Raw genomic sequence first — 22,998 nt, 5'->3', positions numbered from 1 at the left:
GTAAGAGATCACCCAAAAATGCGCTTTAATGACATTAAATCCCAATTTCCCTCCACACTTCCCCTAAAGTGATCGAATTTTTAATGACTTCATATTACTACGCATGACTTTATTATTATTATTTAAAGTAACTAAGGTAAGGTGTGCTTATACAATCTGACATGCAAAAAAAGTGACCCGAATAGACGCGAATGAAGAGAAAAGAAGCAGAAAAAAATAAACTCTGCCTGTAAACTCCTTTTCGCAAAATAACTCAAGATCAACTATTTATTATCTGAATAGCATATAGAGCTCTTGAATTTTAAATGAACTTGAATGGATGTACAAGTAGTTAGCGGTAATTTTGACCAACATCATAGAGTAAAAATTGACAGCATGTAGTACATTCCCCCATTCAAATGTTTTTATTTATAGACAAATGAAATGAAAATTACATGGCATCTTCAATTCAATTTTTGTGGCTTGACTTTTTCAATCATAATTTTTTTGCGCGGCCATTCCAATCAATTTTTGGCTCGTCACTCGTATGTCAAAATTGTTCATTGCGAATTTTTTTGAGGGATAATGAGTAGTGAAAAATGCATGATGAATTTGTTTGTAAACAATAAGATGATGATGAGATATAAGCACATGTAATTCATGCTAAGCTCTTAAATACCATAACAAGACACGCATAGTTCAATTTAATGATTCATTTCAAGGTATCATAAAGCTGTGTTTTCATTGTCTCCATCATAAAAAAAAACAATCATAAAACACAATGAGATTTGTCATTAAGGTATGAGCATAATTGAATGAATTGTGTGATCAACCTTTAATATTTTGGTGATATTAAGGAGTTAAGTAGCTGATTTGTGATCTTTTTGAACATGTATAGACATTTGTAATTGAGAGCCTTATTGTCTGTTTTATGATAGAAGTGGATGATCTGTGAATGATTGAATTTTGCTTCTTTTAAGGACATGAGTCTAGTATCCACAGCAGAGATGTATAACAGGCAAAAACCGTACAAATTCTTGATATTCAACTCTTGATTAACTCTGATTCATAGAAATATACACTATGGCAATCACAGAGCTGCCTCAAAATCACTGTTATCCTATAAGATCATTCCAAGGCGCATTCAGGGTGAGATGGCTGATTTTAAGAGACGAACTCAACCCACTCCTCTCCATATTTGGAAGAAAATACGTTAATTTGCTAAAAGTTATCAAAACACTAGGAATTTTAATTCCCCTTACCCGACTCAAAAATGGACATTATTTTTGAATGACTCCTAATAAATCCCAAATTTCAATAACACCAAATGAGATTAGATATAATCCAGCTGATCAAACTAATCCTCATACCATTCAAACTTCTTCATATTCATTTATGGAGCTTCTCATGTTAACACCTCCTTTCATTTGACTATTATACACTCTGCAAGACACTTTCAGCCAACAGCGCATAAATATCATTCAAATTGATTGTGATATCAATTTGCACGCCAAATGATTTATGAAATGGAAATTTTTGAACGCTCCCTAAGAAAATTAAAAGATTGAATAATATGAAATCATTCACCAGATGCCATGTAAGGTATTTATTCTCCTATAAAGATATATTGTTTCCAATAAGGTGTCATTAATGCGATATATCGTTATTTTGAACTTTTTGAGTCCATGCTGGTTAAAGCTCGTTGACTAATGACTTTGAAGAGCTGATAATCCTTACAACAGATAAGGATTATGATTCAATTAACCATAAAATTCGCACTAACAATGTTTAACATTGAAAATATATTTCGCTACTCTTACTCAATGTTCAATCCTCAAAGACCTTGACAAAAAAAGTAATAATATGCCAACAGTGGCTATCTTAATCTTTATTTTATATTTGCACTTATGCTTACAACAGAAATTAAAGCTTTTTATGTGAATTTATCCATTGAAATTACAGTATGTAGCACCAATCAGCACTTTCGAGACGATGATCAAGTGAAAATTTTCATCGACTTTATTAAATGAATGGCAATTATAATTTCCATTGTGTCACTAAGTAATCATGTTCAAATGAATCAAATGACACGCAATTGACTACTTTACTTCATCTTTTAAATTATGTCTATTATCTGTGTCTGTTTTTTGCAACTGAACATCCTTTCGCTTTTAGCGTTTAAACTCCAATTTACTATTTCCATTTGTCACACTATTGTGAAATGGGTCAAGGATTGACAATTTACTTCCATTATTTTATTAAATTAAATTAATTGCTATAAATTTTATGCAACAAATTTAAATTCTCGTCCAAATTAAGTTAAAATTGATTTGTACCAAATTTGTATGTCCATAAAGCATAAAAGAGAGATTTCTGTCATCGACCGTCCATAAAAGGTTGATGTTGGCAATTTACATAAGTATGAATTCAAATAAATTGCCAATTTAATGGTGTCGCACTTACTTGCGAATTAAATAACCCCAAGGTGGTCGATTTTCTGTAATTCAAGGTACACAGAAGTTAGTCCGCTTAGTTGAATTTAATTTTTTAAGGCAGAACTCATAAAATTATTATTTTTCATCACCCAACAACAAAATCCTTTCAAATTTCATGTACTTCATAAGATTAGCATTGTTTTGAGGTATTACGTTGGCTGTTAGACATACGAAAATTTTGTAGCAGGCACATTATTAGTATGAAGTACATGATACAAAAAAACAGAGTTGCTACTCAAAATGGGTTAAGAACAGCCGTCAAGTTCAGGACAAAAGCCGTCAAAACGTCAATCAGGGGCGTAGGCATTAATAAAGGTGGCATAGGGACACGCGATAGAGCCAGCTTCAGGAGACACCTGTGGGAGGTCATGGATCACAATTGATATGTACGACAAGCGAAGTAAGTAAGTGAACTCACGCTGGCTCCTTGCACGTTCAAACCCTCTGCACTCGACCAAAAGACCTTCAGCAAATCCCTGCTAAACACTTTGAACTTCTTTGAACCACAAAATTCCACCTCTGCTTAGCAGGTTAATGCCATGAATTTGCGTAATTGTAAAAATCCATATTGACATTAAGTCAGTAGTTACATACTGTTTTCTTATTTAAATTTATCTCATTTTAAAGCTTTCAATTTGAAAGTTTTCATGAAAATTAAATAATTTTTAAATGCTTTTTTTATAGCATTCATTAATCAAGTTTGAGTATAAATACCCACGAAAATATTAATTTTTTCTCCCTTTTAATTATCAATTATTATTGTTAATTATGCTCGTTTCTTCTCACGATCTTTTTTGCCTCAACAGTTGCGAGTATTCATTCAATAAAAACTTCAAAAAAAAATTCATACATTGAAATTTAAATTAAATTTTCATGTCAAAAGACTGATCAGCTGGATATCACGTAATTTAAAGTGGAATTGCGTGCATATTAACCGTTATATCGAATCATCATCGTAATTATTGTAAGAATAAATAAAGTATCATTAATCATGTAAATTGGTTGCTTATATATGCACAAGTAGATAAGCCTTGTATCCACAATAAACAATGACACAGAAGAAATTTTAATTGATACCGTCAGTTCCACTAGTAAATATAGTCAGGACAATATTTATCAACATCAATTGTCGCGTGCATAAGCTTCAATACTTTGTGAAGGAGAACACAATTTTGCACTTTCGCTTAACATGTATCAAACTGTGCAAATATCATTCGCATGATTCCCTTTCAGACTTGACTCTCGTGAAATTTAAGGCACAATTTAATTGATCTCGTGAGTTCACAGGTGTTAATTAACGGTCATTTTGTTTTTATATTTTTCCGAATTTGCCCAATTTATAGCATACCCGATTAGATTATAGCGTTCTCACTTATTTTTATAGCATCCATACAATGATCTTTGCCATTTCACTTTTTTGCTTTCTTTTTCGTCCAAACAGTCCATAAGAGTGGACGTATAAAATCTCGTCACGAAAAAGTATGGCCGACTCATATTTCATTTCATTCACACATTAATTATTTGATTCTTATAGCTATCTGATCGGGAAAACCAACAAATTATAATTATCACCATTATTCTGAATTTATCAATAAATATTTGTGAAATAATTATTTTATTTGTTTCGATCTGGATAAATCGTGTTCGTCGGACGAAAAGACATCATCAGATAGTTTTTCTTTTAAGGAGAACTATCGTTATTGAAAATCATTTTGTTGTTACTGGTCAAATCTGAGAAACGCCAACATGTCAAAATTCCTTTTGACAAATGTAGAACAAGCTCATCATGAACGCTGCCAGGATGAATGTAACGTACGTGAAGGAGATATGCTGAAGTGCATGAACTTGACAGCCGAAGGAAATAAGCCATGCAATAACGTTATTCATGTCACTTGTGCTGGCTACAATTCAAACATTGTGCCTCACTTGACAACTTATTACTGTACCGACTGTACGACTGGCAGCAGTGCTCTTCATCAAAAATTTCAAGAAATTGAGGAAAGGGCAAGAAAGGCAGCCGAATATGCATCATCATCATCATCATCAATCTCATCAGCCGAATACGAAGAAATAAAAAGAGTCGCTGAGAGGTTAGCAGAACAATTGAAGGAGAAGGTAGACAAATTGACACAACAGTCTGCTGAATTAGAGGCTCAAAGAGCAATTAGTATGAAACAGCAAATGGAATTAAGGCAGTTACAGGAGGCTGTAAGCAGTATATCTTTGGAAAGGTCCAGATCTGGATCAAATCTAGTTCCTCCTATTCAGTCAAGAGGACAGTTTCATTCGACATTTATCGATCGTCTCAACGACACTCTTCGCTTAGCCGAAGGTGTTGAAGACACGACACAGATCCCTCAAGCGTCAATTCCAATTCCAATGAATATTCCTTCTAATCATGCCACAAATGTCAGCAGTATTAATAATTCTACTTTCAATGCCTCAAATACTAGCAATGGTTGGCCCAATTATGAAGAGCAACAAAGAGTAGCAGATCAATATGATGACCATCGATTAATGTTATTACGTTCAAGTCTCGCTAAGCCGGTTCCTTTTGACGGAGATGTTACCAAGTGGGCAACCTTTTTATCTGAGTTTGTCCGAACGAGTGTAAGAGGAAGTTTTCGTGATTTTGAAGATATGGATCGATTACGTGATTTAATCAAAGGTGAAGCTAGAGAAATGTTCGTGACTGAATTGTCCGATCCTTGTGCTGAAGCCTTAGCGACACTGAAGAGGCTTGACGATTTTTTTGGAGTACGAGGTAATGCTGTACGCGTAGCTATGGACAGGATTACACAACTTCCACGAGTAGACAAAGCTACTGACAAACAAAAGCTTACTGGATTATATACACAATCCAAACAATTTGCATTGCAATGTCGTATACATAATCAGCAACACGAATTAGCATCTCAAGCCATTCTGTTCATTATTGAGAGTAAAATGTTCTCTGATCATGTCAAATCGTGGAGACAATGGACCAAAACCAACAATAGGTCGGAGGATATTGATGGCGTCATAGCATATTTAGAGGAACAAATCCGTGACCTAAGTTTTAAGAACAATCGTCCGAAACCCATCGTGAATGCAAATGTCAATGCAATTGAAGTCACGGGGGGACTTTGCGACGGGGGGACTCAACCGTCATCATCGACAAGTAGCAGTTCCAGTAAATCACAAGATAAACGCAAAAAAGGTAGTGGAAAGAGAAAGAATCGCTACGCTAATTGTGAATGCTTTCTGTGCAAGCAGAAGCACCCGTTCTACAAATGTCCAGAATTAATATCGTATAATGATGCCAAACGTCTCGAAGTTATCAATCGACTTCAAGTATGCTCTCGTTGTTTGTGTTCAAATAAGCACAAGATTGAAGACTGTCCGAATAGGTGTCTAAGATGCTACATCACAGGCTGCGAGGTGAAGAATAGACATCCGTTACTTCATGGACATTCTAATGAACAATTACCCAGTTTTACGACAACCTCGGCTAATATACATACTCGTTTCTTGCAAACGGTATCACATTTTCCGATGGTTCCTGGACATGTGGTTGCAGTTGATGGAAAGCTGATTCCAGTGACAGTAATGTATGATAGTGGTTCAGGAATATCACTAGCTACTCATTCGTTATTTGAGCAAGCAAAGTATAATAGTCAAATGGATTATGAACTCAACCTAAGATGGGCAACTGATATCGAGCATACAGACACACAAGCGAAGTTGTTTGACTTAAACTTCCTTCCGTCCGGAAAAACGAAGCCTATCGTTATCAAGAATGTTACAGCCACACAATCGCTGAATCTACCTGAACAAGAGCAAGATCCAGTGACAATCAAACGTCGTTTTCCTTATTTGAAAGACGTTCCATTGCCGTGTTATAGCCAACAAGTTCCACAAATACTACTAGGCCTAACTCATGCTAATTTAATGGCACATTTATCATCCGTATGTGGTCAAGATGGAGATCCAGTAGCAGCACTTACGCCGTTAGGTTGGGTATTATACGGATCTTGCTTCGATCCTTGCGATCGGGCAAATCCTGTATTACTCGGCTTCACTTATCAAATAGACACACCTGATGTATCAAATGACGACTTGCTTCGATACATTCGTTCTTGCAACGATGTTGAGAGCATCGGCATAGCTCACAAGAATGCTTCATTATTGAGTGCTGAAGATCAACAAGCTGAGAAAGTCATCAAAGCCACAACTAAATTTATTCCCGGCAAGGGTCGCTACGAAACGGGTCTATTATGGGCACATGAGAACATCACAATGCCTGACAATTATCAAGAAGCTGTAAATCGTCTCATTTCAATTGAAAAACGTCTCGTGAAACTCGATATGCTGGATTTCGTCAACAAACAATTCAAGGAACAAATCAACAATGGATGGCTGATAGAAACAACAAGAGAAGAAGCAAACAAACATCCAAGACGAAATTACGTATACGGTTTTCTCGTGTTCAATAAGAACAAGTCACCACCAAAACCTCGATGGGTAAACGACACGGCAGCTTGCTTCAAAGGCATTTCCCTGAATTCACAGCTTTTAAAGGGACCAGACAACTTAGTTCCTTTGCCACAATCTATGTGCTCGTTACGTGAAGGTCAAATAGCGTATCAAGCGGATGTTAAGTCCATGTTTAACCAGAACTTACTCAATGAGGAAGACCAATACAGTCAATTAACGTTGTGGAGAGAAGGAGACAGTTCTAAAGAGCCAAAAATATACAGACAGACTCGAGTCATTTTCGGACCAACATCCAGTCCATCAGTAACAAGTGCCATCCGAATCGACCATGCTAAAAATTGTAAAGCCGAGTTTCCAGAAGCATCAGATGTGGCAATCAATCAAATGTATGTTGACGATGCGCCAGATAGCAGAGATACAGTCCAGGAAGCAACAAAGGTCGCAAAAGATCTGATATGTATGTTCTCTAAAATTGGATGGCCTTTAGTTGAATTTCAGTCAAACAGCAAAGAGCTTCTGGACAATTTGCCAAAAGATCATGTCAGTAAGAAGATGAGCGAAATTGCAAATGATCAAGAAGAGCTAATTACCAAAGTACTCGGCATATTCTGGAAGCCACAAACCGACGTATATGTTTATAGACTCAACGACGATAGTATGATTAAAAAGGTCGTTGAACAGGATTATACTCCTACAAAAAAGGAAATGCTCAGTACAGTCATGAGGATCTTTGACCCATTAGGGCAAATAGCACCATTTCGCATAAGAGGACACATGATTATGCAACATGTCTGGAGAGCAGGCACAGATTGGAAGAAAAAACCGCCAAGTGACATATGCGAGGAGTTTAAGAAGTGGCTCAAAGATTTTAATGATGTTGCAAAACTAGAAATTCCCAGAAGTTACAGTCAATTTCCATTAAGAGATTGTGAAGTCACATTACACGTATTTGTAGACGCAGGAACGGAAGCTTATGCCGCATGTGCATATATAAGAGTCCAACATGGTGATTCAGTCACAATTCGTCTGATTGCTGCCAAAGCGAGAGTAGCACCGTTAAAATATATGTCCATTCCACGGCTTGAGCTAATGTCTGGCCTTATTGGCGCCCGCTTACTCAAGTCTGTGATGCAGTGGCATAGAAGAATAAAATTCGTGGATTATAATTGCTGGACAGATTCTGATATCGTATTTAAATGGATAAAAACACATCATCTTCCAAGAACAGCATTTACAGCTCCAAGAATTGCCGAAATTCAAGAACTTACATCAGCAGATAAATGGCGTTATGTTCCATCAAAGCAAAACGTGGCAGATTACGCCACGAAAGAAAGATCCATAGATTATAGCAACTCAGCACATGAATGGTTCAACGGCCCAGCGTTCCTGTATGAACATCCTGATAAGTGGCCAAAACAGCCATCAACGAGTGTGACAAAAAAGATCGAAGTTAACGTTGCCATATCCAAGATTTCAAATAACAAGTTAGAGTCAATCCAGAACGTTCTCACCGAAATATCCGCAAAAGTACGTGCAAATTGGCCCGTACTCATTAGAGTAATCGCTAAAGCCTTGCGTTTTGCAGATTACCTAATACCTCAAATGCCAAAACTTCGCCGAACAGGACAATTCACAAATTCAGAGATATCAAGAGCTGAAAATTATGTCATACGAGAAGTTCAGAAAGTCGTTTTCGCTGAAGAATGGAAAAGTTTACAAAAGGAAGGCAAAGTCAAAAAAACAAGTCAACTTTCCTCACTATCGCCATTTTTTTGCAATCAGACATTACTAATTCGAGCCACAACGAGATTATCATCAAATTTTCCATTAAACACAAGAGCACCTCCGATTCTACCAAATTTCCACGAGATTACGGATTCAATCGTCAATCATTATCACAAAATCAACCTACATGTCGGTGACAACTCAATTATTGCTCAAATGAGATCCAGGGTATGGATAATTAACGCCAAAAGAGCAGTCAGAAGATGTAGAGCAAGATGTCTCTACTGTCTCAAAAAAAGAATCCGTCCATCATCGCCAAGAATGGCCGATTTACCAGATTTTCGACTTGACATCAACAACAAACCATTCTTCCATACTGGATGTGATTTATTTGGACCATTTACCGTTTATGTGGGTCGTTCGAGACGTAAAATTGATGTTCACGTTGTCATTTTTACATGTATGGTCACAAGAGCTGTGTATTTTGAGATTTTAGACGATAAAAGCACAGCAAATTTCCTTGTTGCATTAGACAAGTTATGGGCAAGAAGAGGTCCGATATCACATATTTATAGCGACAATGGATTGAATTTTGTTGGAGCAGCAAAAGTTATCGACAAAGACCAGTTAGAAAAAGGAACAGCTGACAAACGTATAATTTGGCATTTTAATCCACCATACACTCCAACATGGGGAGGCGCCTGGGAACGTCTAATTAAAGATGTCAAAAGAGGACTGGAAGCCTCATTAGGCAAATTCACAGTTCCACGTCTATCAATGGAAGCAGCCTTGGCAAGAATTGAAGCGAACCTCAATAATCGTCCATTAACGGAAGTTCCTGTGTCATCAATGGATGAAATCCCGTTAAGTCCATATATCCTAATGACAGGATATCAAAATTATCCAGGTATGGATGACAGCTCAAATAATGAACTTACAAATCCACCAGATATCATGGAAATTAAGCCAGCAAGAAGAATTAATGCTTTAGTCCAAGCCTTCCGTCATAGATTCATATCCGAATACGCGCCAATCATCACTCGTCGTCCAGTAAATTCCGCACTTGCAAAATATTCATTAAAATTGAATGACTATGTATGTTATATGGATCCAACAAAAAATCCATCGTTATGGAATAGAGGAATTATTTGTAAGGTATATCCTGGCAAGGATTTCGCAATTAGAGTTGCAGATATAAAGCTCAAAGACGGAACAATTTTAGAAAAACGCCCGGCACATTTAATCGCAAAAATAGATATTAGACTAGAAGAACCAGAAGCCGAAACCAAAAAATACGCAAGTTGCAGCCTACTGGTCAAAAAATATTTAAATTTTATCTACACAAAGGGTGCGAAAACAATACAACAGCAAAATCAAAACATTTATACAAAGTGCCAAAAAATGCAAAGTGAACGTGCGATTATATTAAATAAATTTGCCAGTAAAGGCAATGACAAACTGGAAGTTGCAAAAAATATTCAACTCAACGATGAACAGAAAGAGGAATTCATTGGAAAGTCGGGAAGAAAAATAATTTATGCCAACAACTTTCCACCAAAATTTGCAGCAAGCGACGTTTTCAGCGTCATGTCAGAGTTTGGAGTTGTAAAACTCATAGCTTCCAGCAATTGGAACGGAATAAAACCCTTCAGTTGCTTTGTGGGTTTTGAGGATGAAGCGTCAGTACAAACGGCCCTCATGTGGAGTGAATCACAGGCAATTTGTACAAATAACATTGCCTACAAACAAACTTTCACAGTACTTCGCAAACATTTCAACAAAATTAAAACAATCGTGAAGCCTATGTACGCATTTCTGGATCTACAAGTACCAAACAATCTTCCAACACGCACATTACTCATAACAACTTCCATCTCAGACGCAAGGGGCTTTCACAAACCAATTCCAATAAATAGTGACTGTGGAGGTATTCTCGCCGTTTGCTCACGAAGTCAGAAGTACGATTTCAGCACAATATCCATAGACATGAGTAAAGGAGATGTAGATGTTCAAAGACTTCCAACCATTCCAAAACCAGATGAGTTTATGCCTACAAAGAATGATACCAAAGCAAAGAAGAGGAAAGTATCTGTACATAATGGGAACATCATCATCAACTTCGGTACAAATGAGTCATTAGAGACTGAATTCAATTCAGCCACAAATCATCAGCCAGACCTGAGAGAGATAATCGAGAAGAGGAAGGAGTTGAAAAATATTCGGAACAAAATTTGCACAAACAAACGATCCCGTAAATAAGTTGTGGACACCCCTTCAGGGTGTTCCAGGGGGGACCTTGTTAATTAACGGTCATTTTGTTTTTATATTTTTCCGAATTTGCCCAATTTATAGCATACCCGATTAGATTATAGCGTTCTCACTTATTTTTATAGCATCCATACAATGATCTTTGCCATTTCACTTTTTTGCTTTCTTTTTCGTCCAAACAGTCCATAAGAGTGGACGTATAAAATCTCGTCACGAAAAAGTATGGCCGACTCATATTTCATTTCATTCACACATTAATTATTTGATTCTTATAGCTATCTGATCGGGAAAACCAACAAATTATAATTATCACCATTATTCTGAATTTATCAATAAATATTTGTGAAATAATTATTTTATTTGTTTCGATCTGGATAAATCGTGTTCGTCGGACGAAAAGACACACAGGTATTTAATTTTATGTCCATGTTAATTAATTAATAGATTTTTTTTTTCAAATGCCTTTATCATTTGAAATTGTACAGTAGGTAGACATTTAACGCATTGTAATGACATTGCGTGCCTCAATGTTTTTTGTGATTTTGACACATACGTCATAGACTGTAATGAAAAAAGCGGCGAATCACTTGTGTGAAAAATAGAGCATAGAGATCAGGTTGGAATGTTTTTTCAACATCTATTTAGTATGGATGAAGTGGTTTTAGTGCAAATGAAATGATCAAATTAATCAGGTATGTATACAGTGAGTTGAAGTGCCTTATTGACATAGAAGCTGTGTTTGTCGAGACTTATTCGAAATTATATGAACTGGACATCGTTTGTAGGCTACAAACAGTAATGCCGTCAAGTGAAAAGTGGGTTGAAACTAAATATAAACTGTAGGTCATCGTTTGAGTTCGGGAGGTGTAGTCGGAGCTTGAAGTGAAGCCGGATTTAGCAATGACAGTCAACTCAAGAAGAAGTAATCACGAGGGCGTCAAAAGAACTCATGGAAAGAAATCGTCCAATGAGATATAAATGCTGCGCATCGGGATAATTAGGAAGCAGTCGAGAGCGATAGAATCAGCTTCAGAAGCAATAAGAGGGTGGTCATGGATCACAATTGATCTGTATGGCCAGCGAAGTAATTAAGTCAACTCTAGTCGAGTAACTTGATTGTATCCATGGATTCTTCTTTCAAATCCTGCAATAAGTTACCCAGAAGGTAAGAAGACCAAAACTAAACTTTCCCATAACAAATCACTCAGCACACAATTTGACATCCACCAGACTCTACTCTTAATAATCATTTATTCTGATTGTGCCCTCAAAGTCAACTACTTTGCCTCTACATGACTATTGTCAATTTAATTTTTTCTAATGAAAACTATAGCAAACCAGATCCATTAAGATTTCTTTCGTTACGAATCCACTGACACTCCCCATGACATGAACACAATCAATTACTTAGATGATGTTTTGACAAAATAATAATTTTTTTTTGAGAGGCACACAGAATGTGAAGAGCAAGTGAGAGGAAAGCAAAAAAATGTTCAAAAACTACTTCAGACATAGACATAGAGAGCAATTTGTAGTGCAATAAATCTGAATTGTTCATCACGCACCCAATTTAATGACATACAACATAGAATTGAAATGATACAAATAAATTGAGAATATGTGTCAGTAGATAGTCAAGTACAGACGAATTGTTTGTAGAATTATGAAAAAAATTACAAAAGTACACGACCTTATCGAGCGACTTAAGCGCATTTTTGTCCCAGCCATCAGTAATTGATGAATAAGTCAGATCCTAACCTACAAAACAAGATCCAGGTCACTTCTCAATCTAAAAAATGAGATCCAGTAAGATCCAGGTGACTTCCCAACCCAAAAAGCAAGATCCAGTAGAATTCAAGCCACTTCCCAACCCACAAAACAAGATCCAGGTAAATTTCCGACCCAAAACCAAACGACCGACCGAACATTGTGACTTATTAAGCTACCTTACTCAAAAAAATTTTAAAATTACGCTAAAAAAGTCAACAAAATGAAAATAAAAATAAAAATGAGGTGGAAATGCGAATAAAATAGAGAGTAAGCTAATGTCACTCATGATATTTGAATATCAAATGCATGTTCGAGTAAATTTATGCTTATAATTGTGAATTACTGTAATAACATTCACAAATCAACAAATGACTGTAACGACAGATATATAATATGCATGAATTTATAGTCTTACTGTCATATACCGCTGCATATTATGCATTAAAATATTTTACAAAATAAAATACACAAAAGTGTCGTTAAAATGCAATCAGACGCAATTGCAATTGGCTAAGGTCTAATAAAGAATTAGACTACATAATAATTTTCGGGCGACACCGACAATATCGCAATCTAATGGATCTGTAATTTGCGTATGACGAAAAATGTCAATTTTATGACAATTGTTCAAATTAAAATGTCATTTTTTGGCGATATTTCAACATCATTAAGGTCTTTACGACATCAAACTATGCCTTAAATTGTCTCCCATTCCCGGAAAATCGATTTTGTTGTTGTTGTAACATAAAAAATAAACTTTTTTGTGTATTATCAATCAAACTTAAAGTTACGATAAGCTACTGTTTGGCTTCCTGAATACCAAAAAAAAGAAGGCACATGACAGAAAAGTTTGCCAATTCTAGTTTTTTACAAGAAATAAAAAAAATAACATTTGTGCCGGTTCTCGTGTGGCTTAAAAATTCCGGGGAATTCCGGTGTAAAGACCAACCCCAATTTTAAAAAGGCAGACATGAAGAATAAGTAGCAGTAAAAAAATAGTTTGGATATAAATTATATTGATATATTACTTCTTGAATCATCACACATATTTAGGCATCACAGCTACAGTTCAAGTATTATAAATGACTTGGAATTAAAAATTAATATCAATTTTATATCTGCAAACTATGTACATGCTGCAAACTTAGAAATTTATAGCTTTGCAGTTGTAATATTTTCGATATGTGGATTAAAGCTTGATTCAACAGCATATGTATGCAGGTTAAGTGTAATTCAGGACACGAAAAGTGTATAGATGTACTGTACTATAATCATAACAGGCATAAATCAATTTTATGCTGTTTTATACACGCCGCTTTTAAGTGCAATTTCCTTCTTAACTGACTGTGGACTTTTGTCGGACGGACTAGAACGTGAGAGACTTTTCAGAAGCATTAGCTATTGATATCTTTTTGGGGGTCAGTTGATTATGACGTCAAGCTTAAGATTTTGGAATTATAGAGGAAGGAAAGACCTGAATTTTGAGAAGTATGAGACGTATATTGAGTATGTCAGATCAACGTCTGGACAGAGAATTTGCACAAGCTAGGTGACAGAGTCAGGCAAAGTTGCGAAAAAGGTACCTGTGACAGGCTAAAACCGTACAAATTCTTGATAATTTGTATGGTTTTGAAAGAAAATTCATGCAATTTATCAAGAATGTGTACGGTTTTTTCTGTTACAGGTGCCTGTTTGCAAATCTGAAGTAAGGTGAAAAGCCTGCTGTTGCAACCTAAGCTCTACATAGAAAAATGATTGCAGTAAGTAATTGAGTATGCAACAGAAGATTCCAATAACCGAAAATCCCAATTTGCCGTCCGATATCACTTACGAACAACTCCAAAATTATATTCGGCTATACCCATAATGACAGATTTTCACAAAAATAAAATTGGAACAAACTTTTGAACAAGATGGATTGACTGAAGGCGTTTTATAAATTCGCACTATCATTCACATGAACAATTCATTCTGCTGTCAATTGTACATAAAATATTGAATGGGTAAACATCACTTCATGATTTATGTGAGAAAAGGGACAACTTAATAGTTTGGCAATAAACAGATCCATTACAAAGCAAATTGAGCATATTGAACTGTGTTATATCAAGAAGTGCTAACAAAAAATTAAACTGTAATTTCCGTGTTGTACTTGTGCTTGTTAATAAAAAGACGAAACAACTTGACCTGATGTCAAGAAATAAAAACGTTGAATTTATAGCTTGTAGGAAGTGCATTTCATTCATGGTAATTTATATCGCGTAACAGTGATGATATTTTCACGCGGATGAAATATTATGACGTTCATGACTACTTCAAGGTATGACAGATGTTTGAGTAAAAATTTTAAATGACAAAATTCAATCTTTAAAGCTACTGCATTTTCACGGTCAGTAACAACTTTTGTTCCTCTATCTCTCAGTTATAAATGACTTGACAAACTAAATCATTGTTGATTATCATATTCAGCCATTGTTTCAAGTGTGATTAAATCAAATTAATGAGAGATAGCCTTTTCAGGCATAATGCAAAAATAATTCAGGATTGGCATTTATTTCAAGTTCAACAGTCTAATCTTAATTATTTTTTGAAGATAATTTCCAAAAGACAAATATTCAACATTGTCTTCAGATGCCCTTCCCTTATTTTCGTCGTAGAAAAGCGAAATGAATATATTAAAAATCCACAACATACAGTACAGAAAATTTAAAGTGACACTGATCGCGTGACTGACAGTGGCATAGAAAATTCCATTAGTTTATGGACGGAAGTTTACCATTTTACTGACACTACTTTTTTCTGTTATCATAGATAACATGAATCAGCGTATTTTATCATGTTATGTTATAGACTTGACAAGTGCCGTCAACGTTTGTCCGCTTTATTATTTTAATTCGTATAAAATATTGACTTACCTGTGCTAAAGTGGCAACGACTAATCCAAAGCACAATGCAATTTGAGGAATTGAGGGTTCATAGGGTTTATCCCATCCAGTTGTACTTCCAATACCAATTGAGACAAGTAAAAGTGTTCCGAGAAATTCTGCCACAAGCATACGCCATATATTTCTGTTGTCTGTGATGTCCTGAACACCAACAATTTCCTTAACTCCTGATAAGAAGCAATAAACAAGAAAATAAAGGAAAACAAAATTATTAAATTATTTCATAAAGCTTAATGTCGGGTATTACAAAAAATATTCGTTAATAAATGGCAAAAAACAACATTTAAGCAGTCATGACTAGTCATCAGGTAAATTCCGAATCATAAAATGTTTATAGATGTAGCAACAAGGCAAATAGAAATTGATCTTTTATCACTCCATTTAGCGATAACTGAAGCATATAATGTAATCGTCTGTGTTCATAGCAAACCTTTTTTACGCGAACGACGTCGAACTCGTGACATTGGCAATAAAATAATGTCGAAATTATGCAACTCAATAATCGCACAAACGAAAATTTGCCGACTTTTTTTTCTTTTTGTTTATTTATAGTATGCTCTATTAGACAGTGATGCTATTTGGATTGAATTGAATTGATTTTAGATTTCAATCAATAAATATGTTGCTCGACAAGCTGATTATTTGTAGAACTATTTAATTATCACGTACTTTATTTTTTGTTAAATATTATAAAATTGGATTTTATTATCAATTAACACTTTATATACGCTAATTCACACGATACTCTCAGAGTAAATATATTAAACGATAATTTGCAAATTAATAAGCACAGAACAAACTATAATTAACCACTGTTTGAGCAAAAATTTATTTAATTTTCATTTGTTTACTTTTGAATCTAATTTAAAACTGAATTTTCCGTTAAATATCCAAATTCAAAAAATGTGAGCAAACAGTTGCTCAAAATTGAAGCTAACTTCAAGATGAACAATATAAATTCAAAATAAAAATATCCGTTAGATTATTTGACGTACTTTCTTCTGTAAAATTAACACCTCTCGTTTCTTCAATCACCATTTTAATGACCAACGATTAACCTTCCGAACTTGTCGAATCTTTCCTTTCTAATGAGTAACTTCCACCGTCCATTTACTAAATAATTATATTTAAAATCAGAAATTACTATGCTCGATACTCGTTTAATTAAAGGATATTTTAATTCTTTTTACTTTCTAATATTCGCAAGGCACACTTTTCACGTCAAATATAGCTGAATGCAGACTAAACATGGTGTAAAAGACTAAAACAATATTTTGTTTTGCTGCCTAATGCATTGATTTTTCCTTCCTTATTCGGGAAAAATAAATAAATAAATGTATTTAAATAAATAAATTCACGATGTTGTCGTGTTATTGATTTTTAGACATGATTATCATAAACATTGAATATTCGCACAAAGAATTTCCATAGTGATCTTAACTATTACAAAGAAATTTTCATTGTTTATCCATATTTTCTAAGAATGAATAAAATAAGTCTCGTGACCTAGTCAAACAACAAACACGTTTGTATTATTCACCACATCGCGCCAAATAGGATTGGAAAATTGATGAAAAGAAAAAAATTTGCATCCAACACTTTCGTGTTTGGTGAATTTTCTATTTCACTACGATAATGACTGTGTATACAAATGGAGTTGATAGAAAAAACTGCATGCCATATTCTTTTTAGAACGTCATAAAAGATGTTTTACGCTTAATAGTATTTTAAAATATTTGTTTATTTTTTATGGCTGTTGCTTTTCTTCATTTTAGACTGGAAAAGTGTGTAGAGAGAAAAAAAAACTTTTTCTTTTACTTTGTTGTTAAATTAATATGTTCGTAAATGTTGAATGTTGGGGGTTGCGTTATGGATCTATAAATAGTTTTTGAAGTTCGCAATATTTACACACAAAGGGAGATGGGGGATGTTCGCAAATTACGTGGAATGTTGACACAATTGAGAACTAACAGCAAACCGTGTTCGCTATGGCACCGGTACTTGTCCGGTACTTGCCGAATCTAGATAAGCAAGTATTAAGGGTCTGAAACTATATGATCCTTTATTAAGGATTTGGGTTGTCGAGACCGAATCTTCAAAGAATTGTTCTGCAGTCTCGGACTCAATTCCGGTCTAGATCTCGAAATCGATTTTGAAAATTCATAAACAAAACTTCGGTTAACCCTGAGGGAGGGCTTCCTATTAATCAAAGAATAATTGTGTGAACTTTTGAACAAACCCCAAAAAAACTCAAAAAATCCCTTTGCGTGTCTAAGAAAACCAGAAAAATGTAAAGAAACATTTATGATGAACGTTTTTGAAACATCAAGGAGCTTCCGATATATTCCGAGCGTAAAAAAGGTTTTTATATCAATAAAATTACAAATTATTTCTACATTGTGTTAATAATATTAGAGAATAAGCTTATGAATATTCAATTAAGTATTCAATAAAGCAGCACAACCTGTAAGAATTTTTAATTTCTGTTCAATTTTCATTGTTCTCTTTTATTTAAAATTGAAAACTTTGAAATGTTCACAACTTGAATTTCTCGTTCTTGCTGTTTCGACGACACTTCACTATGTACTGTCTCGAGTAAACTGTCTTTAATTTAAAGACGAATCAATTATCATTTTGCACTATGTTTGTATTTGCTAATTAATTTACTCAAGAAAAACGTGTTAATTACATTATTGCATACTTTAATAATAAGAAGTAAAGTAAATGAAGAAATGAAAGCTTTATAATACTCCAAAATTTCCTTATCATTGAGTATGTATAATAAAAAAAAGAAGAACAGAAGGCACAGCAGCGCTATCATGATAAGATAAATACAAGCTATAAAAATAAACTTCAAATTTATGCAATGAGAGCATACATACAAGTCGTGAACCACATTCGTATACTTTTTTTTTGCATAATAATTAATTCTGTGCTTAAAAATTCTAGACGGGTATCTACAATGGGTTTTTTTTTGTTAGACTTCTGGTTTGTGTTGTGCATTTTTTATTGATATCAAGTTGAATATAAAAAGGTTTTTGCAATGTTGGAAGTGCTTTAAAATTGTAGAATGTACCCAACAACTCTGAAGAGCAAAAGTTTCCGTTATTTAGTCCAAAATTTTGAATTTGAATTCAAATTGTGTACGAAAAAATTTACACACACATATACAAATCAAAATTTTTGTCTTTTGTTTTTCCAACTTTTTCAAAGTAATCAACAAGAATTGTGTATCATAATCAAAATTTTTGTAATCTTTAATAATATTTCTTGATATTAGAAGGCATTTTAATTCAATATTGACAGAATTTACAGCAAAAAAACTTCATTTAATTCTGATTGGTCACTTTTGTAAATATTACTAATACATGCAAACACACACACAACAATAACAAAGATAATTTGATTTTAATTAATTTTACTACTTTTCTCTTTAGTTTTGTCAATTATTATTCACTTTTCAATTAGATATACCATTTTTATTTATGTTTGCATACTTCATAAGTTGATTTATTGCTTAGAAATCATGCATTTTAAAGATTCAGTTTAAAGAAATTTAACGGACTTGATGTACTAAAATAAGGACTCTAAAAATTCCTTATTTCAAATTTTAGAACAAAATAAGGAAAACCGTTACGCCTTCAGAGTTGTTGGGAATGTACTATTAAAATTTTAACGACTAAATCAATTTTAAAATTTCATTACTTATTGTAGTTTGATACCCCTTTTCCGTGTTATTGTTTTTAAAATTTCATTATTGTTTGAGAATTTAAAGAGTAAACATCAATAATTTGTTGCATTCTAATACTTTTCAAACATCAAGACATTCCTCAACATTTCTAATCAATAACAAGTATTGTCCAAAAAGCAGAAGCAATATTCTTCGAAAGATCAGTTAAGAAAGACGGAAAAGAAAGGAAACAAGAAACTTAACATAGCAATGCTATAATTTTATGGAAGCTCTAGTCAATGCAATAAAGCTATTGTAACGTAAATGGATAAAAAAAACTTGATTCAATGGTTAAACATTCGTTTAGTCTAAGACATCTTTGTATATTAATAGGAATGAATGATTCATCAATGAAGGAACTGGAAAAAGAGAATGGCAAGAAGCTAAGTGAACCATGTCATATAATTAATCAATGATAGAAACTCCTCAAAAATTGTAAAAATAAAATTTTAAAGAACCTGCTTTTTAGTGTTGAATCAAATGATTGAAATTCAAGTCTGATCTTCCGTCATATCAAGAATTTTTGCGGCGCAATAACAACAACATTTCCTAGCAAGCTTAGCTATCGAAACTATTATCGAGTTTCATCGACGATCATCTTCCATTTTACATGGAAGTGCTGTTTATTTTCTGCATCATGTGAATAATAATTGAAGGTTAATTATAAAATTATCGGCAAAAGAGGAAAAGTTATTGTTGCATGCAAATTAATCCAAAAAAGCAATCTAATCGAATTGAATCAATTTGTACGTGTGGGAAAATTAGAATTAAAAAGCAATTTGGGGGTTAAGTTATGAGATTGCTGTGAATTTAAATGTTTTAAATTCCTGCATATAAAAAAAGCTTGCATTGCCACTTGAATATACAATACAAATTTGTATATGCATTAAATGACACTCAAACATGCTAACATCTTTATGGATTTGAATGAAAGAAAGTAGAATGAATTGTCCTGCATGGAATTAAATCACAGTTATTTATATTGAAGTAATTTTTTTTGTAATGGTTGGTAAAAGTGTTTTTTCGAGTGTCATAATATAATTAGCTCACGTGTACAATTAGGTATATGAAAGTATTTGATTGTCCCGAGGAGCACAATACGGTGAATCAAGGCCTAACCTCCAAATGAAAATTTCTGTTTAAGACTCGCGGTGAACCGCGTCTTCACTCTAAAAATGGTTCGTAATTAGTCGTCATGGCGACTTGGCCAGGACAAATTGGTGTCTCACCGTTAACCCAGCGAAGTATCAATGCCCCAGTAAACACATTGTGCTGCCCGGGTAAATCATGAACACATTTTAAGGAAAGAAATCTCCTCAATGAAGCTCAACTTCATCAACAACAGCAAGTATCGATAAAAAACGATCATTTCATTTCACAGTTGAACTTGACATTGAATACTCAGTCGAGAAAAATAAAAATAAAAATTCACAGCTTTTTTTCTCTCTTTCTTCTCTTTCTGTTTCCCATATTCGTGAGGTAAAATATTAAATAATAATAAAAATTATACTAACGACTTGTTTACATCAAAAAGAAAAAGTTTTATTATTCATTGTCGTATGAATTCTTTTATATTTTTCGTTAATTCACTTCTTTAGGTTAATAGGTCTATCTGATGTAATCTTCCGAAAAATATTAAAGTTTCGTTCATGACAAAAAAATTTTTTTGTTGCGATTATGATCCTTTCCAATGCCATTTCATAGCTTTAAAATGCTACATTCTTCGTTTAACCTTCCGATTGTACGGATGTTCGAAGCAATAAATCTTTAAATGCTTTTGTTCATCATCCTCAATAAATGCGAATTTTGATCTTTCAATGCGTATCTTAATCGATTTGGAAATATCGAAAAAATGTTAAAAAAGTCAATGAACGAGATGAGTTTATTGGTTTTTATATCTTTCTTTTGTTTTTCTGTTGATTTCATTGGATTTAGATTTACTTTTATTGTTTTTAACTTTATGCAAGAATTTGAAGATGATTGACTGAAGCTTCATTAAAGTTTCATATCAAAGAACAGTGCAGGCATAATTTAACACATAAAAATTATCATATTTTATGAGTTATAAAACTTTTTATATTTGTTTACAATTCTATAAATAGCAGTGTTGTCTTTAATTACTCTTAAATGTAAATCTTGGAAGTGATAATTCTAGTTGGTTTGAATAAAGAAGATTTTGAGTCTAAAGTATCGGTCACAGTCGTCATGGTTGTAATAACGGAGATTTAAAGAACTGATCAAACATAAAATGTAAACAATTAAAAGTGAAAATTGTCTGCAAATGTATCTAATTATCTATTATGTGAATTCGATCAATCCATATAAATCAGATTCTAGTAGATCTGTGAATTATCGATCTTAATAATCCGTTAAGATCGCATTCAAAATATGTTTATACTTGCATACAAAACTTATGAGATCGAGACCAAGACTTCCCGGTCAACAAATCTCGAGATCAAGACTTCGAAGAAATCTTTTGTACCTTGTCCTTGCGGCTCTTGGTCCCGTTTTCAATCTCAATCTCTAAAATTTGTCTCTAAACCGAAAAATCAGGAAGCCTTTAATGTTGACCATTCAACTCATTAAACTAGATTCATAAATCTACGTCAATATATTGCTCTGAATCCACTCTAATTACACCATTTAAAACTTTCTCAATCACATGATCCTGACAACTAAAAATAGCTCTTTAATTACTGTATTTGTCTCAGAAGCACATCTTAGCTAATTCTATAGTGTCGCTAATTTAATTTACCGTTTTACAAATAAACATTAAGAGGTACAGCAAAAAATAGTTGAAAAAAGAAAGGCCAACGTTCGCATGATTGCTATGTAAGCGCGTTAAATGAGAGAGAAAAAAAAACTGCACATGCCATACGTAGACTTAAATAATCTTGATATTGGAACTAAGAGACTCATACAAGATACACATTTATCATATGGCCTTGAGTACGTTTATTATCTTAGTTGTTAAGTGAAAACGAGCTCACGACTTTATGTTCCCATTTTTCTCTTTAATTTCATCTTTTTTCTGCCTTTTTTTATTCATTGCTCTTTTGTCTGCATGACATGATGGGGTTAAAGGATTATTCTAAATTAATTTGCAATCGCTAATTTTTTAACCTTGTGATTTTTCATCTTGATCCACTCAAATCCTCATCTTTATCTACTTTATCAATTTCGCTAAACTAATTTAAAAAATTCCATTCATAATCTTGTAAATACAACAAATTCCCCACAATCACGAATTTAATGGAAGGAATTTGGGTAGATAATCTCACGATTTAAATGAAATAATGTCGAAAATGGAACTAAATTTTGAAGTCGTCACCAAAAAAATTGCAAAAACCAATTTTTCTCATAATTTAAAGTTCCAGTTGGAAATCAACAGACACTTTTTCAATCTTAAAATAAGATTGAGTAATTTAATTCACTTAAGTATGCACTACACTTATCTAGATCAACATTAATTAAGAATGCTATGACTTGATTCAAAAGGGATTTAACTAAAGCCGATCATGATTACTTGATAAAAAATCATTTTTTATTATTGGCTAATTATTAAATTTTATTAAATCCTACTTAATTTCATTTCCTTTCTTCTGGATGA

General features: G+C 33.6%; 1 protein-coding gene across 4 annotated transcripts in view; it reads right to left on the bottom strand.

The window, feature by feature from the left end:
* Drip (aquaporin homolog protein drip) overlaps positions 1 to 22,998 on the bottom strand; it is a 42,572-nt gene that overhangs the window by 16,114 nt on the left and 3,460 nt on the right. For 2 of the 4 annotated variants that reach the window (XM_070640758.1, XM_070640755.1), the window contains exons 1-2: positions 18,123 to 18,253; positions 15,629 to 15,825 (exon numbers count right to left, since the gene is read on the bottom strand). In XM_070640758.1, coding sequence (XP_070496859.1) covers positions 15,629 to 15,825; positions 18,123 to 18,156 — 231 coding nt within the window. In that variant the 5' untranslated portion in view covers positions 18,157 to 18,253. Of the gene's footprint in view, positions 1 to 15,628; positions 15,826 to 18,122; positions 18,254 to 22,998 lie in introns of those variants that run through there. The other 2 variants (XM_070640756.1, XM_070640757.1) reach the window with 1 other exon arrangement.

The sequence above is a fragment of the Chironomus tepperi genome, unplaced genomic scaffold (assembly GCF_022539635.2).
Source record: "Chironomus tepperi strain 1889 unplaced genomic scaffold, CSIRO-AGI_Ctep_v1 contig_223, whole genome shotgun sequence".
In the NCBI taxonomy this organism is placed as follows: domain Eukaryota; kingdom Metazoa; phylum Arthropoda; class Insecta; order Diptera; family Chironomidae; genus Chironomus; species Chironomus tepperi.
Note: the sequence above shows the minus strand (reverse complement) of the source record. Positions and strands in the feature narration are given on the sequence as shown.